The sequence below is a fragment of the Rhea pennata genome, chromosome 3 (genome assembly GCF_028389875.1).
Source record: "Rhea pennata isolate bPtePen1 chromosome 3, bPtePen1.pri, whole genome shotgun sequence".
NCBI lineage: Eukaryota > Metazoa > Chordata > Aves > Rheiformes > Rheidae > Rhea > Rhea pennata.
This window is the reverse complement of record NC_084665.1, coordinates 16,539,732-16,564,216: the sequence shown is the minus strand read 5'-3', so window position 1 is coordinate 16,564,216 and position 24,485 is coordinate 16,539,732. Positions and strand designations below refer to the sequence as shown.

At 34.8% G+C, this 24,485-nt stretch overlaps 1 protein-coding gene across 1 annotated transcript in view; it reads right to left on the bottom strand.

Annotated features, from left to right (window-relative positions):
• Positions 1-17,746: 17,746 nt before the first annotated feature.
• Positions 17,747-24,485, bottom strand: part of LOC134138080 (neurexin-1-like) — a 72,016-nt gene continuing 65,277 nt past the window's right edge. Inside the window, exons 2-3 of the mRNA XM_062571292.1 lie at positions 18,155-18,266; positions 17,747-17,954 (exon numbers count right to left, since the gene is read on the bottom strand). Of these exons, the coding sequence (XP_062427276.1) occupies positions 17,747-17,954; positions 18,155-18,266 (320 nt within the window). The remainder of the gene's footprint in view (positions 17,955-18,154; positions 18,267-24,485) is intronic.

Genomic DNA, 24,485 nt, shown 5'->3' with positions numbered 1-24,485 from the left:
TTATATCTTGAAAAATAATAAAGTTGAACTCCTACCCTCATTGTAATAAAAAGGAGTTTTGCCATTGATTTCAGTGAAGCTGAGATATTGCTGTCAGAGAATTCAATAAGATCACTGTGAGATCATCGATTAAAAGTAGGGTTAGGGTTAATCCATAAAACTCAGAAATAAAATTTCAATATTTTTAAAGTTTTAAAGTATCTGTTGCGGACATTTTGAGTTGTTCAGGATGCAAATATACTGATGTCATAGACTTGGACTTTTGGTTCTGCAGATAAAGGATGCTACAGAAACATCATTTGTACAGGAAAGTAATCCGATTTTAAACTGAATAATTCAATACAAAGCCTCAAAAAAAGAACATATAGAAACATGAAATTAGTGGCTGAGTTTTATACTACTCAAATTACAGCTTTATCACTTAGGTAACAATACATCAATTTATTATAAACATCCCATAGCTTCAAGTATATTTTAATAATATAACCTGCCGTAGCCCAAAATGTTTAGTTAACAACATTCTTTCAGTAGCTATTGACTATTTCATGGCATAGATTAAAGGATGTATATTTTTCTCCCACAGCAGTGGGGAGGAAAGAACACACTGTATTATCTGAAGAGAGAAAGGTCATGGCAAAGTAGTGCTGCAAGAGAGAAAAAAAAAGACAATATAAATCAATACTAATATCAGCTATATTGATGACTCTTTTCATTACTATCATTACTAACCACAAAACAAATTTCTACCATATCAGCTTGCTAACAATATATGTGAACTGGATAAAGGAGAGTGGATACGGCTTTTTATAAACTTCTTATGAGCAATTCAATAAGAGCAGCACTCTCAGTTTACTAGCAAGTTATTACCTTCTTTTTTTTCCTTTTCATTTCATTAAAAAAAATTCTACAGGGTAGTAGCTGACATTATAGCTTCTGCTTAATAGAAAGTCACTTCTCGAAATTAGTGGCATATCCTTGACTTTCACAATCTTTCATCAGTTCACCACTATGGATTTATTGCCTGACATATCTTTGCCTACACTTCTAACAGTGACTGTCAGCATTTACCCCAGCCCTTCAGATCTTGGACTGGCTATTTCACACAACTGAAGGAAGAGACAGTAGCTACATGAAATTTTTACTCCAGCTCTAAGAAAGCGCTAACAGAAAACCTGTCAAATCCTTTCCATATTACACTCACAGGTGCATATCCTTCTCAACAAAGTCAGATTATTTCCTGCATCTGAACAGCAAGACTGAGACATAAGGTATCGGCTGTTTTATTCTTTCACACAGAAGACAGAATAATAGAACTTCAATAGAAGATTCAAAAGAAGTAGAAATAATGAAAATAATCCTATCTTTGTCATCAATATTTCAATATATAACAACCAACAGAAAAATAATCACTTGTTGACTATCAGCTCACAGTTGTGTGTGCTTTCTTACTTAAAGACAACTAAAAAGTAGATGGTACAAACAACTCCATAATAAGAGGTAGGGTTACCACATACAAAAAGTCATTTGACAATGTAACTCCTATACGCAAACCCTCAATGGATTTACAAGGCATTTAGTCATCTCCACACACAACTTCTGTACTAATAGGAGTTTTCTGATGGAGAGTATCATTAAAGTATCAGCAAACATAAATTGATTGGTAATTCTAGAAACACACCTTTCTGCATTTGCAGAAAGCTGTATTTGTTAGCTCTGGCAGAGCCTCAGACTTTTCTCTCTGATATGGTATGCCAAACTAAACGCATTGCATATCACCTCATCCAGCACACTCCAGTTTTCACACTTTTATTGACTTTTAACAGCAGATGAGTGATGAAGTTTTTAGTACTGCAAGGGAAGTAATTTTATGCTCCACATATTCTAGGCTGATCAAAACCTTTAATTTTTTCTGAACGTGTGTCTGTCAGTAGCAATAAGAGATTTGTGTATACAAGAGAGAGAGTCGCTGGTGATTGTGCTGGCTGTGCTGGATCAACTTCTTGTGCAGCAGTGACTGTGATGTCCTCACTTGAGTACGCTTTTCATACGATAGGCCAGTTTTATTTCCACATCTCCCTTGCTCCCCCTCAAAAAATACACACATGGAATAAATTAGAGCAGACCTAGATCCAGTTTTACATTAGCTACTCATACTCTTCTCCACTACCCCCAAGAATTCCTACATGACCTGGAAGTCATTGAAACAGCCTTCTACCTTTCACTTGCTCAATATGTTTGGGATGTAGGGAAAAATGACAACAGAATGACCTGGAAGATTAATCTTTCTCATGTTTGGTGTTAGCTATGTTGTAAGGTTTCCCATATTGCGATAATCTTCATCTGTTTAGGCCTTCTTTACAGACTCTCAAGAGATGAGTAGAAAGAGGTCAGAGCTCTGATTAAAAATTAGTATTTACATACTAACCAAATGATAATATAGTTCACATATTAATGAGTTACTAAAATAGATCAGGTTAACAGATCAGGTCTACACCTAGGTGTTAAATTATAGACACTTTTTTGTGCTACTTTAAAATAAAATGTATTTACAGATTTGCATTCCAATAGAACCTTAAGACCATGAACAAACAAAAACTACACCCAGGGCTATGTCTTAGCCTTTTCATGTTCAAGGCCAAAATATAGACTTTCTGCTCATCTACCACTTCACAGATATAGAAGCTTCTAGTATTAATATTCTCCCAATACCCAAAGGCCCTTAACATTTTCCTGTGTATTGTATAACAATCTCAGGTGCTAAGACAAGAGTATTGAATTCTGGTTGACAGGCAGATCTCTAATAGTGTGGTTATATCTATTAGCATTGCAATGCTTATGTCCCATTTGTAGTCTTCACTACTAAAGATTTTTTTTTTCTCTTGTTAAATTAATGGTAAAAATGATTGTCTCTGGAAGTATAATTCAATTTGAAGAATCTGAAAAATGTTACTGAAAATCACTGCTATTTGCCAAAAAGCTGACAAGCTATTTGCACAAAAACACAGTTCTGGGAGGTCACAATAATGAATAGGATAAATGTCCTACAGCTTGATAAGTAAAGGGAGTTTGTTGATAAATTTTGAACATGTTCAGCATGCTGCACCATGCTCTACAGCCACTTTATATAGCCATTGCTCCTGAAAGTATGCTATTTGTATTTCAGATTATTAGACATTTTAATGTATGTAAATAATATTCATAAGTATGTAATGCCTGTATGCAAGTTTCTCAAAAAGATTTTAGATTTAAAAAATAGTGAGCATTTTTTTTATTTCCCATGTTTAGATCTAAATATGTAACATCTTTCTTTAAGAGGAACATAAATATTTGGACAGTATATCATTATTTTATGAAATAAGATATACTAAGATATTTATACTCATAAAATTTTTTGCTAGAAATAGACTGAAGGTCTCGTTACAAGCCAGCAGTATAAAGCAATGAGGTAAAACTGTTTTTGACCCATTTCAGTTTGCTCGCTTTAGAGGCAAACACAATAACTTCTTCCTCCTCTCTTATGTCTTCTCATGCTTACTTCTTATTTCTTTTGCCACTGCTGTCTACTCATGGATTACAGGAGAGCGCTCTGCTACTAAGTCTTGCCCATTAATCTAATCTAGTTAATCATATAATGTGGACTACTGCTTGTGATCTAGAGATTTTGGTCAATCTCAGCATATTATTGCTTTCTCAAAAATTATCTCTCAGGTTTTTTTGTCCTCATTAGTCTTCTGTTGGATCTACTTCACAAAATCCATCTTCTCAATTGGTCCAAAAGTTGCTATAGTATACACATCTCTATCTAATTCACTATATTTAATAAGATCCTTCGCTGATGTTCTGTTGATGATAAAATCAAGCCTATAGCCTAAATACTTATCATTACTTTTAGCGATATGAATTAAAACACAATAATGAGTGGAGGAGAATGGTTGAAGGAAGCCTTTTCTTTCCCCAAAATGTTGTCATGAACTTAAATTAAGTAATTTTGTTATCAAATCAATTATGAAAGTTGAAGACATGAAAGCGTTGGAGTTGAAATGCCTTTGACAAAAATACAGCATTGTTGAACTCTGCTCATACATCAAAAGTGACAGAAATGCATAAGCAGAGCTTTTCTTCTTTCTAAAGATTAAATGAACAGCCAGATGTGGAACAGAGAGCTTCCACATCTCACAGGCAGTTTTCACTACACTTGCAAGTCAAGGAAGTATCCTGTGACACTGAAAGACCGCCAGGTCTAGGTTTTGCACTTTTAAATTGCGGTCCGTTCCCACACTGAGAGCTCTTCTCACTTCCCATTTTGTTACTTCTGTGCTTCTATAAACAGCAAAATGGAGGCATGCTTGGTTTTATTAAAGACTTGTCTGGGCCTATGAATACGAGAACAGATCATCCTAACAGAAGATGCTTTGCAGACAACAGCTATGATATTTTAAAACAATTATAATAGTTACCTTACTTTTCTCCTAGCAGCAGGAAGACAGAAACAGTAAGAGAAAAGACTGGAATAATAAAATCTTTCAATATTCTGTAGCTCTTCAGAGCCTTTTTGACTTCACTGAGACAGATAGTTTTAAATCTGTCTAGAAATGGATTTAAATGTCAAGCTACTGAAGTTTTCTCCATGCAGGTTTCTACTTAGCGCATTAGCTTTTCAGGGGAAACTTTGGAACGCTGCATCCCAGAAAGGGTCTGTCTTGCTACCTTGTGCCACAATTCCCCAGGCTTTCACAGCAAAACAAAGCTACTACAGGTATTTAATTAGCAAAGTGCTTCACAAAAGAAAGATAAATGCCATAATACTAGAAAAAACTCTGTCTGTCCTCTAGGAAACGAATTTTGGTGACGTTTTAAGTCTGCTTTACTCACCCTTTTCATATTCTCAACATTTTTAACTTAGTACAGGAAAAAAAAAAAAAAAAGAGAAAAACCTTTTCTCAGCCCGTATTCACACTATTCCCTTGATCATATGAAAAACTAAGCACCGTTTCAGTGCACCATAATTAAGTACACCTGTAATCCAATTGATATTTCATCTGCATCCACACATGCAGTGGCTTTGTTCTAGACCACTGAAACCCTAGTTCTGACTCATTTTCATTAAAAATAAAACAAAACAAACAAACAAAAAAAAAAAAAAAAACAGAAGAAAAAAGAACCCAAACACAACTTGTGCAGCTTCTAAAGAAAACTGAATACAGAAAATACAAAAAAATGTTAATCTAGGTAAAAATGCATGCAGAAATCTATCCAGAAACAGCTTTCCATTCTCCTTTCTTGCTCTGTTTCTTCTGATAAAATTCTCTTTCCAAAGCATTCTAATAGGCATTACTATGTGATTGAGTTTTTCTTAATGCCTACTTACAGACAAAAACCCTACAATAAGCTCGAATGTTGAAGAAGGCAGAGGGGCTCCATGCAGAATTGCTAAAAATACAGGAATCTTACTTTTGAACCAAAACCACAGTTATTCTGGAATACTGTACTGTTTTTCAGTCTGAATAACATGACTGTGCATTTCAACAATCATGACCACACTTCACTGATACTCAAACATCTGCTGAAACTGCTAGATGGACTACGGGTGAAATAGTCACTGAAAACCATACTTCAGGTTATAGGAAGTCCATGTTTTATTTGCTTTATCTGCTTTTCTAAAAATATATTTTATGTTTCCCTCTGTCCCTCAGCATAACGACATGTATTCTGCAACCTGGAACACTTCAGGGATTAGGAAAATGATGAATCAGCTCCCACATTAAACAAAAATAATGATCAAATAAATATAAATATTTAACATATTGCAAATATAAAGGAAATTTTTTCTTCTGATGTACTTAACTTACATGAAGGTGAATACAGGCAATCAGGCAATCTAAATTATACAGAATGATCCAATTATAACTGTTGGAGGGTGTTTTTTTTTTTTTTTACTGTCAATTACTTTCTATCAGCCTTTAAAAATATGATAGTATCCCTGTAGTGACATTTCAGTATGCCTTATTCTCAAACTCTTCTACTAAATTAATTATCCAAACATAACAGATGCTGCAAGCTCTGCAGAAAGGGAATGCAACCATGCAGGAAGCTGGTCGTGGAGCGTCTTACGCCAGCATGCTCACTGCACAGCGGCAAAGGAGGACCTACACGCACGTATTTGAAGCCTGCTCTTCTGCGTGGCACAAGCCTAGTTTGAACACAGCTTAAAGATACGACAAAATCATGTTCAGCTTCTCCTTCAGTGAGGAGACTAACTGCCATATTTCCCAGTTTCTTACAATTTTTCTCCACATAGGAAATTTACAGATGGGTGTGTGGAAGTTCCAGTTTCATCAGGATACAGGGGCAGATTAAAAGATTAGGATAAACAGAGGTAGTCAAGGGGAGATCTCCTGTTTGCTATGCACATAACTATTTCTGTATTATATTTTGAACAGTAACAGGATAAAATAAAAAATGTCTTGTAACAGAGACTCTTTCTTTCTGTCCCAATGTATATGCATTTTCTTCATAGTGGCATGTATGCAGCTGTTTATACGTGTATTTCACATGTTACATTAATAAATTATCAATCAATAACAGGAAATTAATAACCTTATGTCTGTCTCTAAAAGGCACGAAACTGAATAATAGCAAAAAGCAGCTGTTAGAGTGTTCTTTACTATATATATATGCATATGTTTTTCTTAATCCATGACAAAACTATACAAGTATTCTAATTTTATTGAATTACATAAAAGTTCAAAATGTTCATACATTCATGAAGAAACTACAAACTCCCTTTTGTGTTCTTGAATTGAAGGATATAGCAGGATCTTTTCCTACCTACAGTAAAACTGAAAATTAATGTTGTATTTGAAGTTTCCATGAACAAAGATTATTCTGAAGTAGAACAGTAAATCCTTCACTGAAACAGTTAGCGATTCCATCCTCTCCTTTCGTGTGAGCATACTGCAACTACAGAATATTGTTTAACTGGTAATGAACATATGTTTGATTGAGGAGTTTCAAATAGAAACTAAATATGGAAATATTGGGTTCTGTCCTTCAATTAAAACTTTCTCTGCCTAATATTTTTTTTATGAGAGTGCTTGAACATCTGTTTTGTAAAGGTTTGTGCCTTGGATCACAGTATTCATTCCACACTGACTTTGTCTGGTTTGTAGAAGAATTTTTTTCCCTTTATCAGAGAGCAAAAATGAGCAGCTCCAGTTTTACAATTGCAGCACTGATGTTGAGGCACAAATAATTGACTGAAATGTTTTGCCTACTTTTAGCTGACATAACAATTGCTGTGTAACATGGTAATCTCGTTTCTTAATGTGTAACTGGAAGACCCCTGTTATAAATGTGTTATAAGAGTCTGTACAAAATTAAAATAATGAATGGCATAACATTTCTGAACATAAGATTATTATACTCAAAAAATAAGGTATTTAAAACAAACAGTCACAGTAAAATTTTGGATTTCTTTCTTTGTGGGACATCTAGGCAGAGCCCAGATAAAGACTGATCTCCTTGATTCACACTTTCATACATGTTGGGATCTTTTCTATTAGATTACAAAGAATGACATTTCATTTTTAATTTTAGGTTCTGCCTTAAGGGAATGCTATGACTGCTTGTTCCAGCTAGTCCATAACGTTCCATAATGAGTGTTACAATTTGATTTGGTGTTTTTTGGGGGACTCATTGATACATAACTCCATCTGCAAAAGAAATATGATAAAATTATTCTTAATAAAATGAAGCTAGGTGGCTGGTTTTAAAGGCTGACAATTTTCTTATATGTTATCACAATAATTTCTCTGTTATGTGTGATTCATAGGCTTCAAGGCCAAGAGAGTTGTTTTTGATCATCTAGTATTATTTCCTGCATAATACAGATTGCAGGCTGTCAACTAGTACATAAGAAACCTCCTCTTTAAGTAGTTTAGTGACTAAGAACCTAAGAAATTTATTTTTAGACTTCTGATGCCTGCTCTTCCGACTTTGGTCTCAGGGGTATGCCAGTTAGGTAAAGAAGTATACCCACATTCTTGCTTCCCAAGGTAGGTAATTAGTATGACCTAGATATGTGTACATTTCTGAGAGTTATATGTATTTACTAAAAAACAATAGGGTAGATCTTGCAGGTGTCCTGAAAAGGAAAATATTAATCACACTTTTGTATTACTTTTGTAATAGCTCAAAAAAACCTCAGGAATTTAGACAGAACTATTGAAGAAACAGGTTTTCATTTTCCAGGACAATAAAAGAGATAACTCACTCATCTGTTTTAGAACAATAAATAAAAATCAAATACATGCATTTTCCTTTTCCTGGAAGAGATGATATATGACACATGAAAGTGATTTATAGACTCAAACATGGCTGTCATTTTTATTACATATTTGTCATTATAGAAAACTTGAGATAGTAGCATTTCTGAGATGTAGGCTCATGAAGCATAGCTGAATTAAATGGTTTCAGAGCATCTTTGTTTATCCGTGTATGCAAATATGCATGCATGTGTCTGCATCCAGAATGTTAAATATGTATATACTATAAAAAAAAAATGTGGACAAACTTGTTCTTTAGAATTGTGAATGACTTCCTACATTTTACTCTATGTACTCAGTGCTTCTTGGTATTTTCAATAAACTCAAAAGGACATAAGACTATTTCCTATTCTCAGTAGTCTAAATAGCTCCTTTCTTTGCTCTGAGGGATACTTAGTAGTAAGCTAAAAACTGTGGGACCAAGATGGCTTTATGTCAGCATTCAGGAAACAGACATGCCATGGACCTTTTCCTCTGTCTACTATATCATGTATGGCTATCCATGTACATACCCTCCCTATATAGAGAGATATGTCCTGGCAAAAATCAAAAAAAAAAGACCAATTTCCAAGTTTATCTTTGCCACTCCTATCTTGCACTCAGATACTTTTATATGATTCTTTCTGAAGTCTGTTTTCTTACAAGCTTGACACAGTTACAGTCATGGACAGGACCCTTATTTGAAAATGGTTTATTACAGAGGACCACAGTGTTGAAATTTGATATGGACACCAAAATCAGTTCATGACTGAAGTAGACACAACTGCATCGGATTGCATGTGTTTGGAGATTCACAGAAGCACCTTGAGATACCTACAAAATGTATAAATTGCACAAGTATTCAGGTGAATTGAGAAGTTGGTATGTTGTTCAGTAACTTGTTCAGTACATCTGCCACGGTATCCTGGGAGTGTTCAGGTTTATGCAGATTAAATCAGAATACAATTGGAATTTTGTGAATTCTCACACTATCTTGATGATGTAAATATACATCAGTATCCCGTCAGTATGATTACTCCTACATACCTCCACTAAAATTGAAAGCTATGCAATGTGACTAGACAGCAGTCGCGTTTAATACAAAGAATAGTGAATATCAGTTTAAATGACACACCTGTTAACAGTGAAAGCCAAGAATTGTCAAAGAGGCATTTGGCTCTCCATGCAATTTATGTTTTGTTTTGCTTAAGTTCAACAATAAAGTTCACTGAAAATCTTAACAAGGATTGCCAGTTGTATCCTATACACTTTCAAAACTAGTTTCCAAAAGTGATTTGCCCATAACAAAGCGTTGTGATTTTTCAGATTCCTAAATGACCCCTATAGGGCCTCATAAGATAAAGTTCTTAAACAGAACTGTTATCTGAAAACATCAGAGAATTGGTTTCTCATATTATCAGCAAAATATCTCTGATGTCCCCTTTGAAAGGACATTTTGTGATTTAACTCAAGTACTGCCAACTGAAGATATTCAGGTTCATGACATGGGACATGAGGTAAGCTATTTCTAATTTTTAATTCTAGAAAGGTACTACTATTATCGGGCAGAGGTCACATAGTTACTAGTGTAGCTTGGCATCAGGAGTCAATCTTTTAGGGTTTCCAGCTACTAGTCGTGCTTTAGAAGCAGATTATTAATAATCACAGGACAATAGTTAGCTTTTTCCTTTTAGGTAGATATTCCTTCTGAAAAGATAATGGTAGCTCTTGATACGAAATCTGGGCCAGACCTATTAACAAAGTGTAACTCCAGTTAAAAAAACAAAAAACAAACCCCCCCCCCCCACACAAATTTGCACTCACTTACTGCCAGATTTTGCCTTCTAGGCAGTCTCTTCTCTGTCTGAAGAACACTCAAAGGCAGGTGGAAGAGACTCCATCCCGCAGTATAACAGCTACTCTGATGCCAACACCACTAGGTGTGGGAGATGGAAGTTGCCCTGGCAGCCTCAAATTACTCAAGATACCCTCTGAACAGTAAGAGCATATTTTAGAGAAGATGCAAAAACATCAGTCTAGGTGTTTCTCGCACGGAACAAATGTCTTCTTTAAGCAGGAGACCAGACTGACCAGAATCTTGCAATCATTTCCTTGAGTTACAAAAGCAGTGCTTTACATTAAATGGCAGGTGTGTGTTGATTAAAAATGAACATAAGTGGGTGTCAACAGCAAAGAAACCAAACATAGCTGACATAAGTGGAAGCAAAATTACTTGTTTCATTAGAGTAAATGGATTCAATAGAAAGATTCAATTTCTTTCCTTCCCTAACAAGCCTCAAAGAAAGATATTTGGGTAACAGGTCAGTATGTATGAAAAACATTGAAGAGATGGTGAAGCTGTAAATTCATAGCAGTCCATGGTCCATAGCCCAGCCTCAGTTACTACAAAAGTTTTGTTCTTTGAGCTCCTGACTTCTCCAGCTTTTGCAAAAAAGAGGGTTTGAAAAGCAGGACAGACCCCTATTATTACTATCAGTACAAATCATATTGGTTAATTAAAAGATTTTAAAGCAGGCTGAATAACTCAAATTTTTGTTTCAAGGTAGCCTGACCTATTATTACAGTCATACAAAATTATTGTAGAGTTACAGAGTAGGTTAAAAATCTGGTATGCAAAGTTCTAACTTCTACAAGAAGAGTCGACTTTGTCCAGACTATTTAACTGTCTTTTCCAAGTCTTTTGCAGGGGGAAGGTATTATTATCATCAGTCACAGAATCAGTAAGGTTGGAAGGGACCTCTGGAGATCATCTAGTCCAGCCTCCCAAAGATTTCCTGGTGCTGGTTCCACTGGGGCTTGAACCTAAAACCTTCAGCAGGTAATTATGATGTGTGTTTTGAGACCATAGCTCACATTCTCAATTGTATTGGTATAACTGTAGGGTAGTTTTCTTAGAGAGTTCTTCACCTTCATTAAACTTAATTTCAAAAGAAACTATGATAACTATTTTCATTAGATTTAGTAAGTTTGGCCAAATCTTAGTGATTTTTAAAAAATTTATGCCTATATTTGAATCCTGAGGTCTTTGTCCTCTTTACACCTAACCACTAAAACTTTACTGAGTGTGATTCTGATTTCATTGATTAATTGAGATTTCTACTGTAAGTGAGATGCAAAATAATCTCCGATTATTTTTGGTTTTCACTGAAATAATAGCGATCAGAGTCTGTTTGGCTTAATTTGTTTAGCTGCTCATATAGACTTTGATGACTGAATTTATTCTGAGGAAAATCTTAGCTGTAGTGCAACACAAGACTGAAGCTGTAACCATTAGTGTCACGAATTAGTGTTTGGCTCAGTAATATCATCAGATATTAAAGAAAGAATAAGGGGGCCTGGTACAGAGTGTTCCATAATATTCTACAGAATATTCAAGGAATATGCCTGTGTGAAATTTCTATTCCATTGGAAATGCATATGAAATTTTTATGAAATTCATACAGAATTTATCTTTATGAAAAAGACATAGGTTGCTGCAGCTTTTAATTCTTATTTGCTAACCCAATACAAAAAAAGTTTAATAATTTAAAAACCATATGACTTTGCTGCTTAAACAAGAAATGCCTAGTTTTCTTATTTCTTCATTGCTTACCTGCTCAGAGTTTTCACCTCTTCATAGTGACAAATTTCTCTTTCCCATCTTGAGTAAATTCCCTCCTACCTTTTGGCCTGCAGTATATAGCCTTCTTCTTGAAAGAGCTTTTATATTTTTTAAAAAAGCTTGTTCGCTAGTGTACTCCTTTCCTGGTAAAATGTTTGTTCATAACTGGAGCCATTTGTATCTTACTCTAGAATGCTTTCAAAACCCATCAAATATCCACACTGTTGCAAATAAAACAATTCTTGACATAAAATCCCTTTTAGTCTCACATTTATTTTCCCTCCTTTTCAAGAATGAGCCCTAGAATATACATATATGTGTGTATGTGCACATGTGCTCTTACATATATATGACCACACATATGAAAAGGACCTTTTGTGTGACATTAGAATCATTTAGAATATAATAAACATTTTATTTTGGTGAAGAAAAGGTGCTAGAACTTATGGCATGACTTGGATTTTATAATATGCTGACTTATTCCAGGAAAAATAACATTTTAAAAATAAACGTGTTCCTCCCTTTTCATATAGCTTTTTCATTATTTTTTTTAATATTTATAGCAGGTCCTTAAAACTTCTCTTCATACTGCTGATCATTACTCAGTTATCTCAGATCTAAGTTTGAGAATTTGCGGCCTAACACAGAATTTGAGTTTCTGGTCCTGATGTTGATTGATTTCTTCTGAGCCATGTACTCTAGATAGAAACTTCTTCAATGGTCACTTTCTGCTGCATTTTTCCCCTTAAGGAACATTAATTGATCATATTTCAACACCAAAATGAATCTACAGCTCCAAATGCCATATTGTAGGTTTGCTAGATATCACCCACTAAAGTGCAAGTAAATTTGTTTTAATGTAACACAATTTTTAAATATGTAGATATTTTACTCTTACAATTAAAATATTTAAAGTATATTTCATTCTGATACTGAAAGACAATTTTAAGAGATTAGCCATAAAATCTAAAGATAGCAGGATAAATATGTATTAGAACATATATGTATATGCATGCATAAGCCCATGAGTTAAATACATAATTATCTTTAACTATATTACTTTAACTATTACTATTTAACTATAATTATGAATATTTCTAAGAAGAGTTTTGTCACTATAGAATAGATATTGCATGTATTTACTAGTTTTGGAACATTTTAAAGAACTTTACATTTAAAAGTTCCTCAGGGTATTTAAAAGCTAATTCTCATTAAGATTTTTTTTCAGGTAACTTTAACATAGAATATTCTTAAAAGTCTTGTGCTGAACATCTTGTAAATTATACAATTCTGTCAGACTGTTTGGGTCACAATAAATGTTTGAGTAGATTCAAGGATAAATTTTTAAACCTTATTGATTTGTTCTTTTTCATCAGTACAAGCAACTATGAGATAGAGCTGGGGAAAGCAGGTTATTCATAGTTCTGCTGTAACCTCACCTATAAATAATTTCAGTTACCCAAGCTTGACAACCTTATTTTGTACGGAACTCCTAAATTAACTCTATTCACTCAGTTCTAGAAGCAAGTCTTTCAAATAAATTGCGATCACCTGGAATATATAGCTATATGAACAAGTATGGAGAGTTAAGAAAGCACTCGGTCTGTGTTTTGTGCTAGCCAGGCAAAAGCCAGCTGCAGTTGAGAAGTCATGTAACTGAGTTCATGTTAGCGTGGCACTGAGCCAAAAATAATGAGCACTGCCAGAGCTCACTGTTGTGCCAATGCATTTACATGACTTCTGGACTATGGATAGCTCAGGCCAAGAACGGCTGGAGATCAGAGAGATGCATGGCTTTGAGGCCCACTGTGGAGCATCACACCCAAAAGAGATTGGGATAAGCTTCTAAAAAAATCCCAAGAAGTTTAGTGAGAATAAGAGGCTGAAAGTATTTTAGTTTTTTGAAAATAGAATAAAAATTAAAGGCATCACAATAAATTTATAAGAAAATTCCACATAATTTGATGCGAGAGGATGTTATTGGTGCAAAGATTGGTACACAATATTGAAAAAAAGCTCTACACCATGAGCCATAATAATCACTTAGCTATGCCATACCACTTTAATACTGACGATTGTTTAAGGATTTATTAAAATTATTTTAATTTTCCACTGCCTTGCTGTTCAAGCTTTCAAATGAATTATGTGATTGATAATCAACCAAATTCTTCTCTTATAAAGAGCCAGTGGAATTGCTTTGGTTTTACAGATACTGTACAATAGTTTCTGGAAAGCAAAATATGCCCTCCATTGGCCCAGAAGTTGACACAAATATTGACATTCTGAAGTCTTTCTTTAGCACTGATATGGAGAATACCAAATACCAACACATCAAAACACTGTAATCTACTATAATAAATTGCAGCTGTACTATCAGTCTTTTGGCAGAAATGTTTATTGCTCAGTCAGATATCATTTAATAGTTTCTCATGGACTTGAATGATTAACACACAATTTAAACCTATATTTAATCTCTAAAGCAATAGAACAGGACTATGAACATACTGGTTAGGTGTAGAATGAATAAGATACATAGCCAATAGTAGGATATTTATATAGAAGCAAACTACAGGCAAAAATATGCATAAGCTTAAGAGAACTGCAATATAGAAAGGAAGTCGTTGGTGTTACTTTTTTACTGTAATAACTGAATCATAAGCCCTTTCCATTACTCAGAAAATGAAAAGGAAGAGAGGAGTATTTACGGAAAAAATGAAGAAATGGAGTATTAACTGCCATGTCATCTTAATTATATTACTATTCATCACAAAACAACTGAACGCTGGAACAGCTTGCCTAGAAAGGTTGCGGAGTCTCTATTCTTGGAGATATTCAAATCTCAACTGGACACGGTCCTGCGCAATCTGCTGGACCATGGTGACCCAGATGACCCTGCTTGAACAGGGAAGTTGGACTAGATAGTCTCCAGAGATCCCTTCCAACTCCAACTATTTTGTGATTCTGTGATATGAAAGGTCTTAAACTTTTGATGAGGTAAGGCCTATACGTGGAAATTATTATGATTACATAATTACTTTACTAATATTGATAATACTTCAATATTAAAAATCTCTCTTGGGAATTCATCTACAGTATCCATTCACATTTGCAACTAAATTATAAAATGGCAGGCACATCCTGTGAGATTGTACCAGATTGTTTATCGCAGCCAGCTTGGAAAGGCTACTTAACCTTTTCTTCCTCTGTCATCACCAAGTCCCTGCCCTGTCTCCATCCTGTCTTTGAGGCATTTAATTCTGAAGATACTTTGATTTTTTTTTTTTCTTTTCCTGTATCCCAAAGAATACCTACACACAATGAAAGAAGTGGGCAGTATTTCAGTCATTTATATACTCCAGAGCAAACTACTTAGTATAGCTTCTTAAAGTTATTGCTTATGTTTCCGATTGAAGATTAGATAATTCATGATGTAATCACACACAATCCTGCAGCCATTTTTGTCACTGTCTTTAACTACCACTAAAGTAATTGAAATTATATTGAAAGATAGAAATAGTTGCAAATGAATTCAACACTGAGTTTTCTTTCGTCCCTTCTTTCATTTCCATCATATATTATGAATGCATGTTATCACAGCTGTTTCAAAGTCACATGTTTCAATAATGGGAAGTACTGTAGCTTCTACACAGCCAACAAAATGATGCCATTTTTGCCCTGGTTGAGGATATGATCCAATATGGAGGGATAGCTTTTTTTATAGGCAACAGATGTTTCTACACATCTAAATCCTTTCCATCCATTTGAACAAACATACAATTTTATATTACCAGAGAAAATACTGTTGTGATTATCAAAACATAGCAATATACTCAGTATTCTCATATGAACAATATAATAAAAGAATAAAATGTGAAAACAAGAATGTAGTCAAATGAGTAATTATAGAGTTAGGTTACTGGTTATCTTGTCTTTTAGATATGTCATATTGCACATCATTAAACATTAAATGTGGCTAGTATATACAAGGTATTTTTTGTGAATAATTGCAAAATCTTTTAAAATATAAATGTCTAACCACAGCACAAGAATTGCAAGTTTTTTGTTTTCCTAAGATCTGCTTTGCATATCAACTGCAAGTTTTAATATATATTCATAATATTCCCATGTTTTCGTATGTGTATCCTTTTATACAAAAAATCTTCAGGGCTGTATATATGTAACTCATTCTGTGTATAGAATAGCCTAGAAAAGTTTTCCCTTAAGAATAGTAAAAAATGTTATGTATGTTCAATTACTATAAAATGTTTTAAGGTGACTCCACCCAAGACATTTACCATCTGAGTAGGGAAAGTCAGAGTTACAAGGTATTGCTATGAAAAAAACAACAAAGACCAACCAACAGATAAAACAGTCCCATGAACAGATTACGAAAAAGCTTAAAACTTTTCCTAAACAAGAAAATTTAGAGCTCCAGAATTCTTAAACCCCTTTAAATATTATCCCAGGCATAATCAGGTACTCAGTCTCTCCAGAAGGTCTGACACGACAGGATGAAGGAGACACTATGGGACTGTAATTATAGACTTGAACCACACGCACTTTTGAGGTTCTGAAGCACTAAAGCAGCCAAGATGCTAAGGGATGTGTGAAGTTTGTTTCTAGTTTACCTGGTTGGTAGAGTACCACCATACAGCTTGGCTTTCTGATCAATGCCAAGAGCAGACACACCCTGACAAATGCTTAGGATGAACACAACTGTATGATTGATTTGTATAACACAGATTTCATGACCAACTTCATATAATAAAAATGGGCATACTTGAAATCTGTGAATAAGTATGCTCATAGCAAAATCTATTGTTTATTTAAACAGGAAAAGTCTTATCACTAATGCATGTGTTTTCTCCAGACTTACCAAATGGAGTAAAAAGGTAAACATAGTTGGTATTTTTCACAAACAAAAAAAGAGTAGAAAATTCTGAAATAAAACCCACACTTCTTTTTGATGTTCATTCTTCCTTGTTCCCGTGTCCAATTCTTGTCTCAGATATGATGAATTTACCAGAAAAATCTTAGGACAAATGTGATCACCTGAAAGCAGTGACTTCCTGAAGTCAGTGCTATCCAGATTTAAAATTTACACCAACCTCTGGACTGGCCCTGGACAGATTATCTCCACAGAGTTGCTGCTGAGAAACATCATGCTTATTTCTGTGCCTGGTGGTTTAGACTACAATTCTTTGAGAGCAGAAAAGCGCATACCTCAAAATGTGGCTGTTATTTCATCCTCAATGCTTTCTACAACTGTAGCCGCCTTTAGCACTGCTATATACCAATCTTTACATCTCTCACAAAAACAGGAGACAGACTTCAAAAGAGGTCAACCTGTATTTTAGGATACTTTTCCTTACCTTGATATCCATGAAATATTTACTTTGAAAATATACCTACCTCACATTATCAGTGCAAAAACGCTTTACATTTATTTGCATCACTTAGACATACATTAAAGTATATTGATGGCATTTCAAAATAAAGAAAATCATGTAATACCTTTACTTTTACCTATGGATTTGGTGAAATGGTTCCATGAAGAAAGCATTTCCAGACAAAAAGAGAATAAAGAAGAGGAGAGAAACAACAGTAAGAGTCATGAGTATATGTAAATGCAATAATATCTGAACATGAAAAGAGACAAAGTATAAATAAGTATCTGGAGACAAACGGAGATGCAATCAGTGTCCTATTAGGATTTAGCTTATTTTTTTCCATGTACATGCAGAGAAACATAGAAGTAATCCATGCTTAAATAAGGAGTGACACAAAAAATAACATGAACAATGGGTTAAGAGAAGAAAAATCACTGATCATTAGGTTGCAGAATTGTATTTTCAGCATTCCAGAAGCCAGGAGCAGGTGCTTTCTGCAAGTTTCCAATCAGCCATGCATTAATGTAAATGGACTCTTCACTGTGTACAATGGGACAAGCTGAATATCTTCTTTCAGGAACTATCTGAAGAGTGCTCTTGTACTTCGTTTCTTTCACACATTCACCCAAATCGTATTTTCTGATAAATATGTAAAATTTCTTAATCACCTTTTCATTTTTCTCACCTCTTTTCAGTTATTATATAGCGAGAGGGGAAGTTGAGGAGGCAGGAAGGATACAAGCTTAAGGAGCAAACAAAAAAATATATAATGAAATAAGAAAGATGTGAATAAAAACCATGTGTTTATTTGCAGCCAAAGACAGCTTTCAAGCATTTGCCCATCATTTGCTGTGATGGATTCAAAGCAGCTACAGAACAAGAAACAATGAAAGCAGAGTGGAAAAGGAACAGAGCCCATACCTTGGTCGCCCATCATCAGGTGCGCCAGACCTTGAAGGGAAACAAGAGCACAGTCAGCAATGAACAAGGGAGCACGGGAAGGTGGTGTTGTCACAGTGACAAAAATGTTTTGTGACAGGCATCTGTTTCCTATGAGATGTCTGCATCAAAGAGGGAAATCAAAGAGCATTTTTCAACCACTGGTTGGAATGCTTTGGGCTACGAGTAATAGAACTGCAATTCAAACACTGGGTGCTGTTTTCTTGTGTATTTATTCTGTGTAATAGTTGGAATGACAGAAAATAATAAAATACTTTCAAATCCAACCAATTCCTTTAATATTCCATCTGTCTTTATTGTATTTTGATTATATTGCTTTGAACACTTTGCTGGGAGGACTTCCTGTCCTCTAGTTGTTAAACGACATTAAAAACCCGGAGAAGTGTAAACCTGAAAAATGGGCTGGGTCTGATCTTTTTCCCCTCATAAAAAATGAGCATTTCAGGTAATTAAATAAAATTTATTTGTCACATTGAAATGATAATGCAAGGGATGTCTCCTTATTTGTGTGAAACACATGAGAACAGAATGAATTTCTTCCAGAGAAGGCAAATTATTGCATATGCAGTATAAAATAAATAGCAATAAAGAAAATCTAAGTGACAGCTTCTGAGGCTACTTGATAGATCTATGAGGAAAAGATTTTGCTTTATATATGCATTTCAAGATCAAATCAAATCATACCAGTATAGATCTATACCTATAGTGATACTTCACAACAGATGTCCATAACAATAATTACTCAGTCAGGGCCAAATTTCATTAATCTTCAACCAAATTTTTTAGCTTTTTTAATGCAGGATAACAAAATGACATTTATGTTCTCCCCGAGGATAATTTTATGCAGGGGGAACATTTTTCTAGAACTGTGAAGCTTTTAAACATTTTACATCTTGTTTAAAAAACAGACTTATTCCTGCTGAATTTAGCTGTTTGTAGGATCCATTTTAGAAGTTATCAATTATTCATGTTGCAAACATGTGCTCCTCTTCTCCACCAACCACAGAAAATGATGCTTTAACATCTTATTTGCAATTTGTTAAAGTTAATTCACACAAAGAAGCTGTGCAATAAAATATCCTGTCCTTTATTGGAAAGCAGACTTCCTAGAGAGTTCCTGCAATTTCTAATTCACAAAGAAAATCAGGTGCACAAATGACGCATAGTACTTGGGAGAGTTCAAAGAAGATATTCCCGACTGTAATCAGTCTTAAAGGATTCGTGTCATATCAGTTCAAAATCTCAAGTGATATTTCAAGTAGACTAACAATGGGTTTCCCAAATTAGTGCTCTTAATGTCACCCTTTTTAGGTCTGTTGTTGAACTCAAAGACCTGACGTGCCCCATCGCTTGTACAGTAGCTTCCGTTTTCAGATAAACTGCACTTCAGCAGGTGCAGTTACACCACTGTAAAGGAAAGCAGAGGACGATCCTGAGGAGCTGCCTACATAAACATTACTGGGGAAATATCACACAGTTGTGCTGCAGTTAATAGCTGGCGAAAGAGAGCAGAAATGGGTGTTCTTGCTGCACCAGTGATGCTGCAACTGAAACTCATTGAAAATATGAAGCATAAAGTCCTGTAGTCAAACTTTAATCTTTTTATGCTGAACTTCACTGCTTAGATCTTTTGCTGCATGGCCTGAAAATATTAGTCTCTTTACCTGATTCTTTAAATTTTTCTTTTGCACTGTACTGGCAACTAGAATAAGAAATCTCAGACTTTTGAAATGGTCTTAACTGTATTCAATAGAGGAGAAAACAAAATGGGTCAAAGGCTGTAACATTGCCTTCTTTAATATCATTTTGGCTTTTTAGCAACTAACACTATTTATGTGAGCTCTGACTGCTCTTACAAAATGCAAAGAAAAGCTCTGTCATGTCTCCTAGGGGAGAATAAAGATAATCTCTTACTAATTTGCACTTAAATACAACCTCTATAGCTAAGGACCTAAACAGGAAACTAGCTTTATGACATTACCACTACCCTGATAGCTATTTTTGCTAAAATGTTATGTGAGACAGGCCTGTCATAAATACATAATTCTTATATAATTTGGACAAACACAAATGGCACATGAAAACCTTGAAAACATAATAGAAAACGCTTGAATTTTAAGTCACTTACAGTACTGTTCAACTAAAAAAGGAAGTAAATATAAACAGAATACATTGCTCAAACCATACATCTATCAATTTAAAAATTTTGTACTACTCTTGTCCTCAAGTCACCCTATTTTTTTTTTTTGATTCTCTATATTACTTTATTTGTGAAGTAGTAAGGCTATGTATACTTATTTCTAAATGAGCATAGTGATACTTATTTTATCTTTTTGTAGTCTATGCATGAAGGCTATGGAAGAGCCAAGTATTACTCCTACTGAACCTGTACAATCTGCAAAGAGGTTAAAATTACGCACGTAAATCTAACATGATAGTGATCACTGTTAGACTTTCAAGATGATAGTCTGCTCATAATAGAGAATACCACAGTAAATACTCATAGAAAATTCCAGCTTTAAATAGGTAGCCATGTATAGGTATGCCATACATTAAAAATAGTCATTTGTGCACCATTAATTTATAGGCAAAATGATAGAGGCCTTTTCTTTGTGAATTAGGAATTAAAGATTTAGTAGGAATACCTCTTGTATGCATGTGGGATCATTCCATCTCTATATAAACTTAGCATTAAAAGGACAAAGTTAAGGGGCACAGAAAGGGATAGGGCAAGTGGATATGTTAGACAGAATATTTTCATAATTTGTGGTGTAAGTTTCATGCAGAGCACAGGCTAAAAGAAATTTAAAACATGGTAAACCTGTGATGAACATGTTCAACCCTACCACAGTTCTAATCAAATGAATAAAATGTAGCTTTTTCATACCAGCAATATATGTCATTTAAACTCTATGAATATTAAATCCTTCTGTTTTCTTACGTAACCTGATTTAGGGAGGTGCTCAGATACCACAGAAATCAAAGATGAAAAATCATAGCTCAGTTTCCCAATTCTGCTTTGAATACACATTTTTGGCTTTCATGTACAGCAACTTTAATTTGTATACAAACATCCAAACCTATTCTGGAATAAATTTAAGGTTGCAGCTTTAAGGATTAGATTAAGGTAAAATCTGAATTAACTGTTATTCATGCCTTGTACTACTGTGCTTAAATAAATACATGAAATGAAATTTTATCTCCTTTTATAGTTATAGGGATCCTAATTCACACTTGAATCTCACACTGACACCAGTAAGAGCTTTATGCACAGATCAAACATAATAGCAGATACTTATTTCCAGGCTTTCATGTTTTTCAGTTAGAATTCCTGTGTCACTGTTGCTGAATACATTTTTACTTCACAATAAAAGAGAAATTATATTGATATGTATGTCAGTAAGAGTGCACACAATTAAAGCATGAAATTTGTTTACATTTTGTCTCTTTTACTGGTATCATATGCTTTTATAAAATTCCCTGCCTTGTGTACGTGATAAATCTGAGCACCTCTCTTTGCCCTTGAATGTGGCAGCATGGAGAGGTAGTACTGATACTCCCAGGATTTCTAAGAAACTTGCAGCTGAGCAAGCAGTGGCCCGCAGCGACCTGCATCCCGAAGGAAGTCGGGCCCCACGGGGACTGCGTCCCACCAGGGGTACCCCACCTCGCGCATGAGGCAACTCGCAAACCCCTTGATTTAAGAGTAGCTTTAAAAAAATTTCAAAAAATGAAATGAACATAATATCTGCAGTTTAAATAGAGCCATTTTTGAAAGAGTCAGTGGTTCGTCCAGATTCAGCCCAGAGAGAATTTTAAAGGCACGCATACATAAAAAAGCACCTGCACCTTTTGGCTTATAAACAAAAAGACAGTATTAATTCCCCACAACAAGAGATCTGTGAACAATATTTTATACTTATACCACTGTTGTATATATGCACACAAACACATTTTACCAGCTCATAGACATACTTACCAATATTCAGGCTAGACAGCATTGTGCTTTAGTTTCCACTGCCCTGTGCCTTACTTTCTTTAAATGGACTTAATTACATTCCAATATTATTATTAAAATCACATGCCTCTTCTTTTCTAATGTTGAAAAGGCAGAATGAATGATGTTGAGAAGTCTGACAAATAAACTTTTTTTCCTAAACTTTTATGCTGAAAAGGATAATACAGTAAGCAAGATTTGTAGTATTAAAGAGAGATTTCCCTAAGCCATTAAAATATAGGTATTTAACATGCACTACATTCTTATGAGGAGAAATTATGCTCCACACTGATGAAACAAACATTTCCTTAGAGTGTTTTTCATACAGAACATGAGATGAGATTGGTCCTTCTGCAAATCTCCAGAATGATTTTAAGCAGTGATGTTAGTTATATGAGTACAGATCACATCGCGTCAGTGGAGATATTCTCAGCTTACACCAATATGGCCAAGATCAAAATCAGCCTTTGCTTCTGTTCCGTATGAAAAAAAAATCACGCTGATTTAATAAACTTGTAAACTTTTAGGGTAAAGAAAATGCAACTTACCGTACTGAATGATATGCGTACCTTTATAACACTAAGTAGAAGGGAAAAACACACTAAATAGAAGGGAAAAACAAGAGCTTAGGAAAATAAGGAAGAAAGCACCCACCTTCCACATAGTTGTCTTCTGTAAGCACATAACAGGGAAGGAGAGAAAAGGAAAACATTCATTAAGCAGCATGCAGACTGGAACTTGCCATTGCATGTCTTCATCATGCAAGGCATCAAACACAACATGCAAGTGCTCCATTGCTACAATCCAGAGGGGGAAACAAAAGCACCAGGGAAGCAGTGTTTCCTCTAGTTAACAAAATTTACATGATAGGAAACAAAACAATACTGTTTCCAAAGTGCAAAAATTGTACAGGGTTTGCTGCAGCTCTTTGTAAGCTCAATTATTAGCACTCATTAAGCAGAAGGTCTTCTCCTAAGACTTTTATAACTAAATATTTAAAAACTATGGTCATTTATGATAGAAATTTTAAGTTCATTTTCTTCCGCATTATGAATTTTCCTTAATGATCTCTATGAAGTAACCAATTTTAAGCAGTTTGAACCAGATAACTTAAGCTTTAGAACATGCTGTGAAAATGTTAAAACAGGACTGATCCTGCACTCATTACTGAGGCAAGCATCTCATCCTCGTCAGTGGGTCAAATTTCATAATCAAATGCGGAAAAACTGTCACTTATATTGGGCGGGACCGGGATCAAGTCCCACAGCATTTGTCAACATCAGAAACCTGTGTAGCATAATAATTAGTTGATAATAGTTATTAGTTAATAAAAATTAGTACTCTGCCTAGTACAGTCAACAAAACACCGCAATCTCAGGCATACATTCTGCCCCTGAACGAAATCAATGGGAATTTTGCCTAACTAAAGGCTGTTTTCAACAAGCAATAATCTGGCCCTTTATCCCCGCCTAGGAGGCACTGGAAAGAAGGTTTCCCCAAATTGCACACAGTGAGAGGGGTTTCAGGATTACGCCTCAGCTAATAAGTAGGTGGGAGAATTTAAATTTAATAAACAGGACCAGTGTCCTGAAAATCCCGTGAGTCTATACTCCTCAGCTCCTCCACTGAGGAGGTGATTCTGAGGGAGCAGGTCTCTGTTGCCCATCACGATTTCGACTGAGGAGAGCATAGGAGAGAGTACAAAGATATCTCAGGAGAGATAAAAGAGGAAAGGTAAAATAATAAAAGAACAACAACATGGAAGTCAAGGAAATGGACTGTGCAAAAATAATAAAAAAATGGGGGAGGAATTAGAAGGACAAAAACACAACAGGCTGACTGCTTAGGATCTCTCTTCCTGCAGTTTGTGCAGCATCCGCAAACTCTTGCTGGAGAGTGAGGACTGAGAAGGAATTGTAAATTGCAGCCCGATTCTGTCATTACAGTTCATTAGCCATGAAGTTTTCTTATATGCAAATAAATTTTTATGTGACTGTTAAGCAATGTGATTTTAAACTGATTTTCATCTGTTGCAAACCAGGGACAAACAAAATTAGTTGCACAGAATTGGGCTCAATAATATCTCTTAAGCCAGAATGTTTCAGCTTTCATAATGCTAAGCCTTGTAAATTAATGTCACAAACCACTGAAATATTTCATCGTAATTAAATAGTTCTCAGATAAATAATTTTAAGAGTTTACCACTCAAAAAT